Source organism: Eleutherodactylus coqui, chromosome 9 (genome assembly GCF_035609145.1).
Source record: "Eleutherodactylus coqui strain aEleCoq1 chromosome 9, aEleCoq1.hap1, whole genome shotgun sequence".
In the NCBI taxonomy this organism is placed as follows: Eukaryota; Metazoa; Chordata; class Amphibia; order Anura; family Eleutherodactylidae; genus Eleutherodactylus; species Eleutherodactylus coqui.
The window spans coordinates 91,756,008-91,775,240 of record NC_089845.1 but is presented as its reverse complement, the minus strand read 5'-3'; the positions used below and the strand labels follow the sequence as shown (position 1 = coordinate 91,775,240).

Here is a 19,233-nt window from a genome sequence, read left to right as displayed (position 1 = left end):
GTACAACAAACAAACGCACCAATATACAGATAATCAATGGGAAATGATAACAGGTTCAAATTTTCTCTATTATCTAAAGTACGAAGCCATGTAGATAAAAATTAGTTTAGGACTATGAAACCCTTCCTATTTATGATTTGCACAAAAGAGGCTTGGGTGAAATTTGCACGGGACACCACACTGACACCTGTCCATGTGCCGTCCGACATACAGAGACAGGCAGCACATTGACATGCATTAGGATGCCTATTTCTCATTCGTGAGATGGACAAGAATAGGATATCCCATGATTTTTTCACACGGCTCACCAGTCTGCGTGAAAAAACGTCAGTGTGTATGTCCTCCTAGCCCTATAATGGGGGGCTGTGTACGGTCCGTGGATTAATATGGACAGGACTCCGCCCCAAATATGCTAGTGTGCCGAGGGCCTGGAGCAACGATTACATAGCCCAATGTTTTAGGGTATATGCATGCTGTTTTTGGTGCCCACCTGTAACACCAAAATAAAAAAGACGTTTTGCTACAAGACTATCACCACAAAAAATGCCAGTAAGCCCCCATGTGTAATAATCTTAGGGTGCTCATACACATGAAAGGAAAGGTGCCTAAACCTACTGATGTGAAAGTCTGACTATCTCAAGTATTAGTGGTATTGAGGGGAAAAGGAGGACCAAATATGATTAAAATATGCCCGATCCTTTGCATCCACAGGACACAGGCCTCTGCCAGGGGTGTCTGGCAGTGGCGTATACCCCTTTACTCTTTGGAAATGCATATATGCTCGGTCCAGCCAAGTGTGCATGGGATAGTTGGGCATAATCCATTAAGCTGAATGGACTAGTAAAACTACATGAGCACCCTTAGCTGTAGAGAACAAGTTTTTTGCAAACACTCCAATTTTCTAGCATCTCCTGAATCTACAGCAAGCCCAAACTCCTCTAATTGATACAACAAAAGCTGTCACTAGGTGAAGTGGTATAAGCTAGAGCAGTCAATAAGTTAATTAAATAGTTTTCAACATGAAGATGATGTGTAATCAGCACAAAAAAAACATTCAGGAAAAAAAAGCTTGTAAAAAAGTTATTGCTTCATTAGTATAAACCCCAGTAACAAAGTTTGTCCCATTTTCCTTGTTGGTCCAAGAAATGCAAATATATGACCACGCAATTAAACAATAGCTCTTTCACCTACACATAATGAAGGCAAGGTAAGCACACCACTACTACTCGTCAGGTCACGGAAGCATACCGCTATGTCTAGGTCTTGGGTAATAGACATTTTATTACTGGAGTCTGTCCAAGCTATGTCTCCTATGTTAAAAGAACAAGACAATAACAGGACACCAACAAGGCTCCATAGACAGACTGTGCTCAAACAGAAGAAGCAGCGATATATGTCATTATAGTAACTGGATCCTCAAGAGATGGGACATGGAGAAACTTTCATCTAGAACTAACACAGGAACAGCAGAAGTCACATTTATTTCAGCTCTTTTATCTGTCAGTTGCCTGCTGGACCTAGGGATCAGAATACCACTTTCTGTATTGTGTCTTCCTTACCTGATACAACATGTGTTTTGTAAAATAATACTGGATAAACACAAAGGCAGGGGTTATCTCAGGCAGGCGCTCTCTAGCTGGGATCCCCAAGGACTTCAGTGGAGGCCAACATGCACTTCAAGCATCTCCCCCCCTGCAGTGAGCAGCACTGTACTTTTTTCTTCTTGCACTTCTAACAGCAGTTCAAACTGATTAATATGTGTATACTTTAATGAGACATAGGAATGCATATTAATGATTTCCAAAAGACAGATTAGTAACATACAGTAACCACAAGGGACGTTGAGTGACCTGTAGTTTTTTTTCTGTTCTGTCAGGGAAAGTTGTGATATATAGTTCTATTACAGCTTTATTTTCTAGTATACAAACTATGAAAGTTGCAAGAGCATGCTGAGGTTTGTGATTCTGCAAGAATGCACTATACAGTCTACCTATGAGAATGTTCACACTATATATGCCCCATTATGCCTCATGCATATGACGCTTCCATACATCTGCAAATACAGCGCCCATAGATGTGAATAGATCCTTATTATACACTTGTTTTTCTCTGATTTCATACAAATCCAATGAAAATGAGAATGATCTTGCAATGAGGCACCATACAAACGCACATGCATAGTGCCTCCAGCCTCAGTACCGCCTCTTGCCATATGTACAAGGTGGTCAATCCTGGTGGTTTGATATCTTATTGCTAGCTTTCTGTGTTCTGTGCGCTAACAGGGGCATTCTAGAGGTGACTACGGGCAAGTTGGTACTAAGTTGCCCTTTTTGGGAGGGTGTTTTTCTATGAACCACATGCTATACCCATGGACATTTTACGGCATTATTCCCCGACTTCAATAAGCAGAAATGCAAACATGCAGTAGTACAAATAAAGTGAAACATTTCCAAGAAACAATGTTGCAAAATCTCTACATGCATTTGGTAGCCGTGGTAGGACTAAAAGCAATATTACATGGTTATGGTTGCAACCACAGGCGCTTCTGTCCAGACTATTCCTGGACAAGCTGATGGACTGGACTGAGGCGTCACTGTATAAATAGAAAACGGCAAAATCCTTTTTTAACATGTGGGAGAGTTTTATCCAAGTGTTGCCACAAGGATTTATGAATGATATTAGGGACAGTTTCTGTTCAGCAGTTGGGTACCAGGAGCCATTACTGATCTGAGAGATACCTATTTGACATTACACTCCTAGATTATCTCATATTGGTGTCCTGATGCCAAGGGGATCCACGCCTGTACTACCAGCTCCTGGGATGGTTGGCTGCTCCAACTCAGACAGACAAGACAATTCTGTAGGGCAGGGAGATAGAAGGAAAGAGATAAAAGGGCAGACTTGACTTTGATTTTGTTACTTAAAGTTTGCCGGATTGTATTTCAAATTGTGACCTAATTTTTTTGGAAATGGCTCTGCATGTGTGTGTGTAAATGACCTGCGCTATAATGTTAATGGGTTGAAATTTGGTTATTGTCCAATTGAGATTACCAGAGTTATTATTACATTCACCTTTCTGTCATTGATCGGGGCTTAAGCCGAATATTGATCAAACTATATTTTAAAGCTTTTGTAGTTAGATCTGATAAGCAGTTAGCTGCTTAAAGAATCGAATATATACAGGATGCTGTGACACCGTATGTAGCGTGTGTGATTGAAAGATATACCGGCCTGACTTTGCACACATACGCACAAGTGCGCAGAATAAAGCCTAAGAGACGTCTTCACAATCTTCTAACTGTGACTTCTGTCACATTCTAATTGTGCAATGGATGTCATGAATCTCTGACGCCATACATTAGGACTTTTGATAAATCCGGAAAAGCCTTACGATTTGTATATTTTATCTAAAATTTAATAAAAACATATTTAAGAAAAACCTCCACATTGATACACTGATATATTGTTCTCAACCACCCTACGATCCCCAAGTCTGAATGCATTACTGAAGAGCTTATACAGCATGCTGTGTCAGTCTAAATGTGAATATAGTGCTGAAGGACAGCTGGGACTTGCAGTTCTACAACAGCTGAAGAAGCTGCTAGCTCTCTTTGTTGTAAGAAATCATAGTTGTCAGTGTGTGAGGTCAGGCCTGCTGTAAAACAATTAATTATACATTTTAATGTCTTTTTAATACAGTGAGAAATTGTTACTGGAGGGTAGCACTGCTTGAGAAATATGCGAGCCATGTGTTAATACACAGTGGGAGAGAAAGCTAAAATCACTTCAGTCTGTGCGCCCAGCTTTTTAACATTTTCATCTTGTTCTCTGTACAGTCCCAGGAATGATCAAACATCGCTACGCTTCTGACATAAAGATACTCAACAAAATGCAACTTCGTGCAGCGGGATCTAGAATCCCATGAACTCTGTATGTCAGAAAAGTATACATTATCATAGTGGAAGAGAAGCAATACACAATATCCATACTCTATCAGCTGGTTACAAATGGCCTGTAATCTTTCATCAGCAGCACACTGTCAGGATGAGCTAGACTACTACTAATCAGTAGTATTCATCCTCCTAGGACTCCAGCTAGGCAGACAGGAAGGCTGATGTGAGCACAGACTGGCCACAAGGACAGATAAGGACTGGAGCAGGTAGGGGACATCAGATGTCAGCGTCTTCCTTTGTGTCTTAAGAACAGTAGCAGTATAGTGTTGTACCATGTCAGCGCCTGATAAGAGGAGAAGAGAAAAAAATAGCCTTTGCCGATTATGCGAGATCAATTGGATTCCAACCTTTTGGAGCTTCTTCAACATCCAACAACAATCTGTTGAGTTAAATTAAGTACAATTACAGGGGCACATGTATCACTAATGGCTAACTCTAAAGCCCCATTTACACGCAAAGATTATCGCTCAAAAGACAGTTTGAGTGACAGCTTTGAGCGATCATTTTGCATAGCTACTAATGGGCACTAATGCCTATTGGTAGCTTATTAGCGTCATTTGCATTTAAATGAAGCTCCCTTCGCTGTATGCAGATCACAGCGGGGGGTCTGTTATGTGCATACAGCTACAATGTTCTCTTGCTGGACAGCAGCTGAAAACAATGTTATCAGCACTCCCGTGGAGAATCACAGTGTGCGGTCCCTGCTATCACCTGGCCGGCCGGCCGAAAGATGGCTTTTATGCTGAACTAAAGATCATCGTTCGGCCGAAAAGCTAACAGTGGTAGGATTTACATGCAACAATTATCTCTCAAGAGACATCGTTTGAACACATTTTGAGCGATAATCGTGTGTAAATGGGCCTTTAATAGACGCATAAGTGATACGACAGATCCATTTCCAGAGATTCCAATAAATCCTGATGTATCTGATTGGCTTATAATGGGATCTATCAGAGTTCCATCTCCTATTCTTACTTTTGATGGAAGAGATAGAGCTGAAAATTATGCTAATCCCCAAAACCTTGGCGTAATAAAAACAAAGCATCAATGTGTACTTTGTGTAAAGCCTCTGCTTGGGTCCTGAGCAGCAACCTCTGTTTACCCAGCAATGAATATCATTCGGGAAGATAAGTCTGTAGGGGGTTAAATAGCAAGTGGCACAGACGTGCCCCTTTATAGAGTCCCACTACTGTGATTTGCAATGTAAAGTACTACTGCCTATGTTAATGTGTCTGATATCAGAAGATGTTGAATTGATTAATACTGTACTGTGCATTGGCATGGAACCACAGAATAGGGGCAATTGGAGCTGACAAGCCAAGTCTCAATAGGGTCATCATTGCTGTGTTAGTTGAGAACACCAGGAATTACTGTTCCTGGATGTCATCCCGCAGAAGGAGAATGTATCCGTTAGATAGGCCGTTTTCTTGGTGTTCTGCACTGACTTGGATATTGAGGTGTTGGGATCGTTGAGCCACAGTGTTTGTAGGTGGGGTTGAGGCGCATCCATATAACAGTGTGTGTTTACCACCGAGGAACATGCCAGTGGGCTGAAAAACAATGGAAACCTGAGAAAGAGTGGAGCCCATGAAACCACATTGTGAGAAGGCGAGAGGGGTTATAAAAATGAATGTTTTCAGAAGGGGAAATAAAGTGTGCCACATAGGCTTGTAAGTCTATGAGACTGTTGCAAGCGAGTACGTGGCTGCATATTGTCAAAAAGCATTGTTTAAGTCTCAACAAGTTAAACATAGTATTAGGACTGGTTGCCCCACCGCCTGGCCAAGTGACTTAGAGTCTCAGACAGAGAGCAAGTTTGCTGCGATTGGAGGAAGCCAGAGAATGTGTCTACAGAGGACCTTACTAGTGAATTATGGCTACAGGATCAGCCTCTGTAATTACCCTCCTCCTGCAATTAGAGTGTGAAGCAAAAGGCACCGTGAGTTAAAGAACTGTTAGGCTGGGTCCACACAGGGTTGATTTCCAGCAGAATGTCCGCAGCGGGCATCCTGCTGCAGATCAGCCAAGGAAAGCCTGCGGTGCGGGTTCATTGCAAATTCCTGTGCGGAATTCACCAGCTCATTGAAAGGAGGTGAATTCCGCAGTGGGGACGGCGATACAATTGACATGCTGTGGAATTGAATTCTGCACCGCAAGTCAATTTCAGAGCGAGTTATTTCCGCAGTTTGTAGACGAGATTTTCTAAATCTCGTTCACTTTTCTGCTACTGTAAAAGCCGCGGAACGTCCGTGCGAAGGGTCCGCACAGAATGCACCTCGTATGAACCCCACCTTAAAGTATCTATCAATCATTCACACATTATTCCATAACTTTTCCATCCCTTCTACTCTAAAGCAGAGTGGACAAACTGTGGGCATTTGATGTCGTTATTCAGTATATAGCTGTAGAATATGGGATAGTACTGCTCCAATAATACAGTAACGTTATTAGTATAAGGTCATTGAGATATATCATTCTCCACAACTTACTGAAGGTTTGATGAACATTACAGAGACTCATACATGCTGAGACACCTCTCTGATACCACCACCTTAGATGGCATCATCTGAATAGAGAAGTAATATATCCAGATTCTGCAAAAGCGCTGCGGCATATGTTGGTGCTATATAAAGATTATTATTAATCAGCGTGCATCTTGTGCTGCCCTCACATGAAGGTAGTGACAACTTCCCTTTAAAGGGGTTTGCTGCTTCCTGTAGAAATCAGCCCATTGGCCAAGTGCATTGTGCTGGGGATCAGCCGATCTGCGGGGATCCTGTGGATACGCCATCATAGTTTACGACTGGACAATTCCTTTAATAATGCTTCAGGGTGCAGTGTGTTTAATAAAACCAGACAAGCAGTAATACATATAGGAAATATATATGGGAATGTGTGTTATGTAAACTACATGTCCTGCTTACAATAGGTGCACAAACGGTGCGAACTTCCCTGCTGACACTAAACTACAGTGCAAACTTACATTAGACAGCCATCGGGTAGTTTTACACGGGACGATCTGTCATGTCAGACACTTCGTCCCAGCTTTTACCTAGGAACGAGCATCACTGACTAAATGGAGGCAGAGCAGCTGGGGATCATTCCAGCCCGCCCGCCTTTATTTACAGTAAGCACAGTGTGACAAAATTTGTGGCGTAATTTTGTGGCAATTTGGTATAATGTAGGCCAGTGTCCCTTTTTTGGACAAGTTGGAAAAACTCTCTAAAAGTAACTAAAAAAACATAGTAAATGCAGTGCAAAGCATGCAAGACAGTTTTCTTGTATAATTTGTGTCACATTTTGAATAGTAAATTTGCCCCACCATATTTAGTGGTGCAAATTATGGCAGTACAGGGATCAAGTAATACCAGGATGAACTACTGAAGTTTCCTTCATTATTCACATTTAGAAGAGTGAAGCTTGGTTCCCACAATTCTAATCAACCATCTCTCTGGAGCAAAAACATAAAAACTATACCTCTGACTTCATATATATCACTGTTGCCCAGAAGCTGCATCGCTGGTTCAGAGCTGCCATCTAGGAACAGAGGTGGAGAGAAATAACAGCAATGAGGAAATAAAAGGTATGATGGACATAGATGGAGTGCTGGAAATAGTAGCAGGCATCAATGCTATCGCTTAAATAAACTAAAGGTTCTTTAACACGCAAAGATAATCTTTCAAACTGCCTGAAAGATTGAAAGATTTAGCGATGTATTTGCATAAAGTGTTAAAGGGGTTGTCCCGCGATAGCAAGTGGGGTTATGCACTTCTGTATGCGCAGAAGCCCTGTGCGGCGCGAGCTCGCCAGAGCCGGACAGAAAGCGCAAGCGCGTCTAATCCAGGGAGAAGGCAGCTTTAGTCGGCGCCATGGAGACGGGGACGCCAGCACCGGAGGGGGTAAGTGTATAACTTCTGTATGGCCAATATTTAATGCATGATGTATATTACAAAGTGCATTAATATGGCCATACAGAAGTGCTGTAGCGGGACAACCCCTTTAATGGCTTTAATGACCATTAACACTTTATCATCTTCATTTGCATGAAAAAGGACCTCCAGAAGTTGTTTGCAGAGCCCAGTGTGTTTATTCACACGCCCAGCTGAGCAAACAACTGCAACCACATTCCACTGTCCTCCTCCCTGCTGCCAGCAGATTGCATTGTTCTCCTCGCAGTTAGTGTAAACATGCCATGGGCAAAACATCCTGCAGTCTTTTGAAAGAGGAACTAAACGCATTCAAATGGAAGGTATTTCCTCAGTCTTTCGGCAATTTAACGATGGATTTTATGGGAAGCAAAATCCATTGTTCAAATGAAAAGTGCATGATGTCCGCGTTTACGTGTAGCGATTATCGCTCATTTTTGGCCGTTTGAATGAATTTTGATAATTGTTGCGTGTAAAAGAGCTTTTAGGCTAGATTCACACTGCTGTTGTTCGTTTCCATTGTTCACATGTGTCCTTGGAGCCCATTAACAGAAAAAACTATAATGGGGTTTGTGTTGGCTTCTAGCATGCTGGGAGAAATTTTCCTGGATAAAACAGCACAGCATGCTGTGCAATTTAATTCAGGATTTCACGCCAGATCTGCAGCGGAGCATCAGAAGCAGATGTGACCCTAGTCATAGCAGTAACAAAGCCAAGCACAAACCATGACAAGCTGCATGTCTGTGAAGATGTATGTTCTTCTTACTGTGAGATCTCACTTACTGTTCAGAGAATTACCTGCAGGATTTCTTCCAGGCTGTGAATCACTGGCGGCAGGTACAGATCTGTGGCAACATGTGCCTGCTTTATATTATCACGGCTCTTTTCATGACGCATAGCAAGAATATAACAGAAGCTGGGAGCAGGTAGGTTGTCTCGTACCTGCAGAAAGTGACAGTAAAAATACAAGCATTATTCATCTTGTGTTGTGTTAACCTGTTAAAGACCAGAGAGTTTTAATTTTATTATTTTTGTTTTTTTAGTCCTCGCCTTCCAAGAGCCATAACACGTTTACGAGTTTATTTTTTAATGAAATCTAAAATGCAATTGCGCCATTTTTGGAGGGTTTAGCTTTTTCAGCATTCACAATGCAGTAAAATTACATGAGGTTTGTTCTGTGGGTCAGTATGATTACAGGGATACCGAATTTATATAATTTCTTTTATATATTTAACTACTTTTAAAAAGTAAATTTTTTAAAACAATATTTGCTTTCTGTCGCCATATTTTAAGACCCTGAACTTTTTTTTATTTTTTCATCAATTGGGCTGTGTGAGGGGCTCCTTTCTAGTGCGGAATCCGGCAGTGGAATTCGGCTCTGGCAACAGCGGCATCCGCGTGTACCTTGTTGCTTTCATTTTCTTCTGTACTGCGGATGGTCCACGTGGCAAGCCATTGGACATGGCAGTACTGTCCTAGCTATGTCATTGCGGAAGGGCCGCAGATTCCACAGCAAATATCCGCGGGCAGGAGCCCTATGGCAGTTTAAAGGCCCTGTACACAGTAGACAAAACTTGTCCGAAACTGCCGATTTTGATGGGGGGAGCCATCCAACAGATGAGGCTAGGGCAAAGAGAGAAGGAGCATGTTAAATTACAACACTCAATTCTTTTGTTCCCGTTAGAGATAAGCTGCCACCAAAGCGGTCTGGCTGTAGCATTTTCCACTCTGCCTATTGAAAACACAAATGCTCAGCCAAACCAAGCATTCAAGTGTATAGGATAGCTGGGAGAGATAGCTGTTAGCTGGACGAGCATTCTGCCAGCACCTATTGAAGGTACATGGGCTCCGTAAGACTTGGACAGCAAATTAAAATAAACACTATAATAACTAAGAGCTACATACTGTACATTTAGACAGAGGTCAAAGGCTATGAATTATGAAGCGTTTATGCACTAGTACAGTATAGCCTTTAGGCAAGGGAAATCCTACAATCAAGAGTTGAAGGGTTATTCCCATCTCAGCAAATAACTTGCTGATCCATGGGAGTCCAAGTGCTGGAAGAGATTCCAGCCCCAGCATATCCCGAAGTGTGAGCAAACAGGCTGCCTATGTGCACCTCCGTTCTATTCCACTCAACGGGAAAGCTTAGCCATCTCCCAGTTCGGACCCCCCACTGATCAGCAAGCTATCCTGTGGATAGGGGATAACTTAATGAGATAGGAATAACGCTGGTCACACATAATAGATAGAGGTAGGTTGCTAACTTTACAGTCATTGACCGAACAATCATCCGGTGAGCGCTCAATACTAAACACACAGCCATACACATTTTAGTCCATATTGGCCGTCACAGTTATTTAACCTGGCCATACAAGCTCAATGACACCGGGTGAAAGACGAAAAAAGTTTCTAGGAACATTCTTTCAACAAAAGATAATTGAATGAAAGATCTTTTGTGCACTCACTATCATATGGAAATTTTGAAACAGTGCCAGCTTTCTTACAGATGATGATTGCCTATCATCGTTTAACTAAATTGATCATTTGTTATTACATTTTACCCGATGAATGATAGTCTTGGTTGAAAGCATCAATGTTCATCAATGTTGATTTAATAGGTTTGGAAACCTTAACCCTTTAATGGATGTATTGATAGGCACTAATTGGATTTAGATGCCCCGTACAGGTGCATATTAGGAAGACGGAAGACATAATAAAAGATGTGAAAATAATGCAGAGTCGTAAGCAAATACCAAATTTGTAATGATTCTCTAATATGAACAAGTCTTGGTCATGTGATCAGGTTTTACAAGTGTTAAAAGAAAGGGAACATTATTGAACTTTCACATTTTGAACCAGTTAACCCTTGTCTAGAATCTGAGCTCCGATAAGCACTTATTTCTTATAGAGGAGTATACTTTACATATATGTCAACCGGCTCAATGAGTTTACGCTGTGTTATCTCAGCATCAATGGAGCTCAACAGTACGAGGTTTCCAACAGTTAAACACCGATCAGCACATTGGAAAATACACTTCCAATAACCATGCAAGAGAAGATGCTGAATAACTGGCAAGTCATGACATATTCACCTCCTTCTATTCCTGGGGATTAATGACTAACACATTGGTTTTCAGGATCAGCTTGGAATGGCATCAATGTTCACATGAACCCCTATACTTGGTACAAAGAACTGGGAGTTAATTAAAGTCTGGTAAATTCAATTACTCTGGATTAATGGAAACAGCTGCTTGGCCAATAATATTTTATTCTTTGCATGAGAAATTCTGTAAGCATAAAAATATGTTCGTCCTTAAAGCGATTTAGGCCTGTTCTAAGCAAAACCACCAGTAACTAGAAAATGCGGCTTAATACAGTCAGAATTTCAACCAACAGGTTACAAAACATGAAGTTTTTGCCAAGATGACCACATACCAAGGGATGTCAGCAATTCCTACTTTGTGTGATCAACATGCCAAGTATGTTTGAAAGAATGAAATATATTGCCCTTAATGTTAAAGATGAAAGCTTCTACACAGGTACGGTTCAATGAAATAAGTTACATTTACATATACAACTTGTCAAATGCGCACAGAACCACTTCAGCTATACACGTTTCTAAGGGCAGGATGTGCAAAGTTCTACCAGTACAAAGAAGTTTTACATTTTTCAGTCTTAAAAAAAATTGCTTAAAGGGGTATTCCCATTTCAAACTTTCAGGACATATGCACATAACATTAAAGGGGTTGTCTCGCGGCAGCAAGTGGGGTTATACACTTCTGTATGGCCATATTAATGCACTTTGTAATGTACATCGTGCATTAAATATGAGCCATACAGAACTTATTCACTTACCTGCTCAGTTGCTACCGTCCCCGTCGCCATGGATCCGTCTAATTCTGATGTCTTCTTGCTTTTTTAGACGCGCTTGCGCTGTGCGGTCTTCTGCCTGGTGAATGGGGCCGCTCGTGCCGGAGAGCTGGTCACTGCGTCGTCATCGTAGCTCCGCCCCGTCACGTGTGATTGGCTGGAATCGGCAATGGAACGCACAGAGCCCATGGTGCACCATGGGAGAAGACCCGCGGTGCACCATGGGAGAAGACCCGCGGTGCACCATGGGAGAAAACCCGCGGTGCACCATGGGAGAAAACCGCAGTGCATCCCTGGGAAAGGACCGGCGGCCATCTTTGGGGGAAGATTTTTTAAAGTCCTTATTTCATCGGATCGGTGAGTAGCAAGCGGTTTAAAAACCGCTTTAATTTGCTATTTTATGCCAGGGGGGTGACAGGGGGAATGGGGTAAGGTAAAATTTTGAGGTTTGCCGCGAGAAAACCCCTTTAAATCTGCTGTAAACTCTGATAGGTATGGGTCCCACCTATGGCACCTTTCCTCTGTTCTGGCCTCCAACACCCTCTGCTACCCTGAATGGGGTGGTTGGGAGGATGAAAACAAAGGAGCACCCTGCACCCCATTGTTAACATAACTCCAAGTGAAGTCATTGGGAGTTATGCAAACAGTGTACAAGCGTGCGTCAGCTATACCGTTTTTGTAACTCGGGAGCTGTGGAAATACTGTAGCTCACTGTGCTACACTGTTTGCATAACTTGTGCAAAAATTTGCAACTTTTTTTTTTTTTTAACGCCAGAATCCTGGTGTAAAAGCATTTATTTTTTTTTATTTCATTTTTACAATGTTCAGTGTGCAAAATAAATAATGTGATAACAGTATTCTCTGGGTCAGCACGATACTGGCAATACCAAGTTTATACAGTTGTTTTAGGTTTTGCTATTTTTGTACACAATAGGTTTATTTATTTATTTATTTTTTTAAAGATTTGCTTTTGTGTCGTCACATTCCAAGAGCCATAGCATTCTCTAGAAGGGCTTTTTTGCAGGCTGAACGCTAGGCATCATTTAGCATTTTTTGGGAACATTTAACATTTTGATTGCTTTTTATTCCACTTGTTTTTATAGAGGCAAGGTTAACAAGATCTGCAATTCTGGAGTGTTTTTTTTTTATTTTTAATGGTATTCACTATGCAATATAAATAGAGATGAGCGAACACGTTCGGCCCCGCCCCTTTTTCGCCCGAACACCGAACTTTGCGAACACTTCAGTGTTCGGGCGAAAAAGTTCGGGGGCCGCCGTGGCAGCGCGGGGGGGTGCGGCGGGGAGTGGGGGGGAGAGGGAGAGAGAGAGGGCTCCCCCCTGTTCCCCGCTACTGCCGCCCGCGCCGCCGCGCATCTCCCCGCCCCCCGGCGGCACCCGAACTTTTTCGCCCGAACACTGAAGTGTTCGCAAAGTTCGGTGTTCGGGCGAAAAAGGGGCGGGGCCGAACGTGTTCGCTCATCTCTAAATATAAATGCTGTTAAATTAATTCTGCAGGCCAATACGATTATGTCAGTATCAAACTTATATAGTTTTTTTTTTTAAACTTTAAAATACATAAAGTATTTTTGGTTTATCGCTTCAATCCAAGACCCTTAGCAGGTGTCTCTTTTTTCGTCAACAGTGCTGTGAAACAATTTTGTTTTGCGGGATGAGTTGTACCTTGTAATGGTACCACTTATTGATCCACGCAACATTTGATCACTTTCTATTCTGTTTTTTGTAAGGCAAGATACAAAAAAATTGGCAAAAATGGCTAGTTTGACTATTTTTTTCACAGCATACGGGTTAAACAATGTACTAACTTTTTTCTCACGGTCATTACGTACTTAGCGACACCACATATGTGATTTTTTTCCTAATTTTTTTTAACATAGTAAAAGGGAGAAAGGTGGGGTTTGAGGATTTTTATTTTTAATATATATATATATATATATATATATATATATTTTTTTATTTATTTATTTATTTTTTTAAATACTTAACCATTTTATTTTTGTCCCACTGGGTGACTTGAATATCAGCTTTTATCATTCTTCTAATACACTACTATACTTCAGTATAATAGTGCATTGGAAAGACTATGCAGCTCAGCCAGAGCAAAACTGACAATTTTGACACACTCTTTTTGACAACACGTCACACTATCTGCCCATGGGAATATAGCCCAATACATGAGGCTGACTGATACTAAAGAGGTCCATCACATGTGTTGGGCTTTTTTTCTCCCTCAGCAGTTTCATGAACTGAGCCTTACTTCCATTTCCATTCAGCGCAAAATCTGAATGATTGAGCACTTCAATCTTCCGTGTTTATGGAAAAGATGAATAAACTCCCTTACTGACTACCAAAACTGTGAGTAGGACTTGTGCTGGTAAAGTTATGGAATGTGTAGATGTATGTACTAAAATAGGGGAATTTCTAAACAACTATAGACAGGACTGTACACATCTGCATTTTCAAACAAAACAACCTCAGTAAACAATCAGGTTTGTGGAAAGTCCCGATATTCCCAGCCGAGTATGATTAAACTGTATCAAAGCACTTCAAAACTTATATTCTCTTACATGTTTTATTAACAATTCTAAACAATTAACATTGATCCAAATGAATTAAAATAACATTTAGTTTTATGTAGAGAAGATACATTAAGTCAGAAAATAAAAGAAAAATTGTGGTCAACAAATTGTAGAAGGGACGGTTTACAGTTCTTTACAAAACAAGCGGTCACTAGTAATTACACTAGTAATTATTATGAAATTATAGTACTAGTGTTTCTAGTGGCGCAATGCGCCACACAGCTTTGTATTATGTACATCACACACACAGCTCTGCTAAATGGTACATGCATTATGATCATCACACATACAGCAGCTTGGATTTCCACACATCATACACACAGATTGACTCCTCCCAAAGCAGTGACATCACCACAGGTCCTTTAGCCCACCGGATCTCTGTGGTGGAGGTAGGTCAGTGTGTTCTGTCAGGACTGCTGAGTTGTGTCTGAGATAATAACGGCTTAGTTGTATTCTCATTTTGTTATTTTTGTCCTCCGCTTTTCAAGAGCCCTCCTAACTTCTGTCGGTCAGACTTTGTGTTTTATATATGTTGTAGGACCCTTGATGATGTCACCAGGGGGTGGGGCGATGACATCGCCAGGGGTGGAGCATAAGAATCACTCACATACATACATACTCACAGCCAAGTGGTCATTAGTAGTGCGATAGTATAGTATGGTTAATTTTTACAGTATCCCTCTGCTCTAAATGTTGTGAGTTTTGATGAAGCAATGCTGAAGCCACTTTATGTACAACCATAATTCCAAAAAAGTTGATACTCTGTGTAAAATGTAAATAAATGTTGAGGGAAAAAAAGAAAGCAACACATAGTAAGTTAGGCTAAAAGAAGACAATATCCATGTAGTTCAGCCTGTTTCCATCTCCCTCCTTGTTGATCCAGAGGACGGCAAGAAAAACCCTCAATGCGGCAGAAGTCAATCTAGCCCACTTGGGGTGAAATAATTCCTTCCTGGCTCCATAATGGCAGTCAGAATAATCCCTGGATCAACGATTGAAAGTTCCTACCTGACTCCAAGACACAGATCAACAACTCAGCTGGTTATTTAATGTTTATATCCTGTAATATATTTATACATAGTTATTTGGTCGCCCCTTAACCGTCTTTATTCCAGGGTGATTAATCCCAATTTTGATAGCCTCTCTGGGTATTCCAGTCCCCACATTCCGTTTATTAATTTAGTTGCCCTTCTTTGAACCCCCTCAAGCACTGCAAGGTCTTTCCTGAGCAACTGTGTCCAGAACTGTACATAGTATTACATGTGAGGCCTGACAAGTGCCTTGTATAGTGGAAGAATAATGTTCTAGTCCCTCGCCCCTAGACATTTTTAATGCACTTCAAGACTTTACTTACTTTTGCAGCAGCTGATTGGCATTGGTTGCTTCAGTTAAGTATACAGTCAACTTGTACCCCCAGGCCTTTTTCCATATCACTTTTCCCTAGCAGTCCCCCACTCAGTGTATATTGGTGATATCCATTTCTCCTGCCTATGTGCATATCCTTACATTTATGAATATTGAACTTCATTTGCCATTTTTCTACCTTACTGGCCTGTAGTTACCAGACTCTCTTTTAAACCCTTTCTTTGTATTTTGGAACAAATGGCCAATGATTTGGAAATCTCATATAGCCATATTTTATTCACACTAGAACACAGAACACATCAGAACGTGAAAGTGAGAAATTTTTCCATTTCCTTTTAGAAAATTAACTAATTGAAAAATTGATGGCAATAACACGTCTCAAATAAGTTGAAACCAGACCATATCTATCATTATGTGGCATCCAGTCTTCTTTTACAAAAGTCTGTAAACATCTGGGAGTTTGGGGAGAGAAATCTTGTCCCATTCTTGTCTGATGTAGGATTATAGCTCAGCAGTTTGGCGTTTACTTTGCCGGATTTTTCGTTGCATAATGTGCCAAATGTTTCCTATTGGTGAAATGTCTCGACTGCAGGCGGCCAGTTCATCACCCAGACTCTTCTTCTGCAAAGCCATGCGGTTGTGGTAGATGCAGTATGTGGTTTAGCATTGTCTTGCTGAAATATACAAGGCCTTCGCTAAAAGAGACGTTGTCTGGATGGGAGCATATGTTGTGCTAAAACCTCTATATACTGCTCAGCATTAATAGTACCTTTCAGAATGTATAAGCTGCCCAAACCATAGGCACTAAAGCTACTCCATACCATCAGAGATGCAGACTTTAAACTGTGCAATGATAAGCTGGACGGTCACTCTCGAGTCGGCAGGACACGACATTGGCGTCCATGGTTTCAAAAACTATTTAAAATTTTATTTCATCTGACTACAGAACAGTTTTCCATTTTGCTTCAGTCTATTTTAAATGAGCTTTGGCCCAGAGAAGACGTCAGCATGTTTGAATAGGATTGATACATGGCTTCTTCTTTCCATGACACAACTTTAACTTGCATTTGTATAGTGTGCAATTGCACAATGAATGATTTCTGGAAGTATTATAATACTGGGGGTATGGCGTGCCCCAGAGAAAACATTATACTCACCTTTCCCCCTGATCAACAGTGTGTCCTCCTTCCTTCCACCAGAGTTACCCAGCTCTATCTGCCCTACCATAGATATCAGCTGTATCAGCGTCCTGCAGATGCTGATACACTTCAGAATGGGACCCTGCCTTGCCATTCGGGGCACTGGGCTGAAAGTCCAGACATAGGTTGCAGACACATGTCCCGGATCTCCAGTGATAGCGATGCCCCTAAATCCCTTACTTAAAAAGGTATTTTCAGGTCGGCCAATTAAGAACTGTACTGGCAATTCCTTACCATTTCCATAACGCCAATTCATTTCTATAGGAGTTACAAAAACAACACAGATCAGTTCCCGCTTCCATAATTACAACCACCAGCGGCTACAGAATATAGGCGGATATTCTCGTCTCAATCATGGTAGGCTGAGATAGGAATATCCCTCAAGTGACTTTTCCTAATAAATTGCTGTGTGCGCTCATGATAAATCATACTATTTCTGGCCATTATATGACTTGTAAATAGAATTTTTCAGCAGTTTCCGTTTCTACAGGCTCCATCTCTAGGTGTCAGTTTTCTCTAAGCTCTGCTCTTGAGTGCATTGAGACTGCCATTATGCCGCCTCCCATATACTGCACAAATATAGAAGAGAAGTTGCTACCCTATCTCTCTGTAACATGCACTCAGAAGCAGCGGCATGGAGGACATTACACAGCAGTACTGAGCAGTGTAGATGTGATTCCACCACTGAAGACAGTAGAAGCAGCAGTATTTCCTCTGTGTTTCTCTTTCTGCTGCTCCCGCCTCCCACTCTATCTCCATGGAGTTATTTGGGCAACAGCTGTAACTTAATTTCCCAGGGAACTAGAAATCTGTTTAGTCTCTGCCTCAAGATGGTTTTTAGTAGTGAATTAAAAATTAATGAACCGTGAAGGAGGAAAAAGGGCTGATAAGCAGAAAGAGAGGCATTTAAAGGGGTTGTCCCGCGAAACAAAGTGGGGGTAAGCACTTCTGTATGGCCATATTAATGCACTTTGTAATGTACATTGTGCATTAATTATGAGCCATACAGAAGTTATTCACTTACCTGTTCCGTTGCTAGCGTCCTCGTTTCCATGGTGCCGTCTAATTTTCAGCGTCTAATCGCCGGATTAGACGCGCTTGCGCAGTCCGGTCTTCTCCTTTGCTGAATGGGGCCGCTCGTGCCGGAGAGCGGCTCCTCGTAGCTCCGCCCCGTGCCGATTCCAGCCAATCAGGAGTCTGGAATCGGCAATGGACCGCACAGAAGACCTGCGGTCCACCGAGGGTGAAGATCCCGGCGGCCATCTTCACCAGGTAAGTAAGAAGTCACCGGAGCGCAGGGATTCAGGTAAGCACTATCCGGTTTTCTTTTTTAACCCCTGCATCGGGTTTGTCTCGCGCCGAACGGGGGGGCTATTGAAAAAAAAAAAAAACCTGTTTCGGCGCGGGACAACCCCTTTAAACTTTTGCTGCTCCCACCCCTAATGCTGTTCCAGTAAACAAAAAAACAGGATGTGCAAAACTTCAGCTTAATCGGAGAACTACTAGGCGACCCTCAGCCGGCTTGAAGTTGGAACATAGTATACACATTTTGCAATGATTAAATCCGTTCGAAAGTGGTGTACTCTTCCCTATCTAGACCATTTTCTTTTTTAGAAATTTATGTGGACACATCCAGGCAACCCCGGCAATTGTTTAAAACATACCGAATCAAATTTCCAAAAACATAATTCCAAAAAGTTCCTGAAATAACACGAACATTTTTAAAAAAATACTAGTTTTTTTTTTTAAATAATGCACACAACTTCTATAAGAGAAACACATTTTTATTTACAACAATACTTTCTATAGAATCAAAACATAATGTGAATGAACATTGAACATTTTATTTTCCTAAGAGGGTTCCGTAGGGAACCATGTTAAAAGTAACGCCGCTGTTAATAGCTCTGTACTTTTAAACGCTGGTAAAATTCTGTATGTGACAGTACTGTGCAATGGGCAAATCGCATAACATAATTGTATGTTAAATCAATTGTAGCGCTGGCTTAACTTAAGGCCCATTTACACAGTGACGATGCCCAACACTCATCCCTGCGTCTCTGTGTTCCTGTGCTCCTGAGCACTGGAGCTAGCAAAGCTGGCTGGTTCACAGCGTGATCAGCAGGTGGGCAGGGCAGTGCAGGAGATTTCTCTCCTCGCGCTCCCCTGCCCCCCTCCATTGAAATAACACAGCGGCCGTTCACTACTGAACAGCCGCTGTTTAAACTGCACGATGAGCGATCAGTGTGCAGTTTAAACAGCGGCTGTTCAGTAGTGAACAGCCACTGTATTATCTCAATGGAGAGGGGCGGGGGAGCGAAAG

General features: G+C 41.7%; 1 protein-coding gene across 1 annotated transcript in view; it reads right to left on the bottom strand.

The window, feature by feature from the left end:
- SPIDR (scaffold protein involved in DNA repair) overlaps positions 1 to 19,233 on the bottom strand; it is a 331,433-nt gene that overhangs the window by 21,876 nt on the left and 290,324 nt on the right. Inside the window, exons 13-14 of the mRNA XM_066578067.1 lie at positions 8,678 to 8,821; positions 7,431 to 7,490 (exon numbers count right to left, since the gene is read on the bottom strand). Of these exons, the coding sequence (XP_066434164.1) occupies positions 7,431 to 7,490; positions 8,678 to 8,821 (204 nt within the window). The remainder of the gene's footprint in view (positions 1 to 7,430; positions 7,491 to 8,677; positions 8,822 to 19,233) is intronic.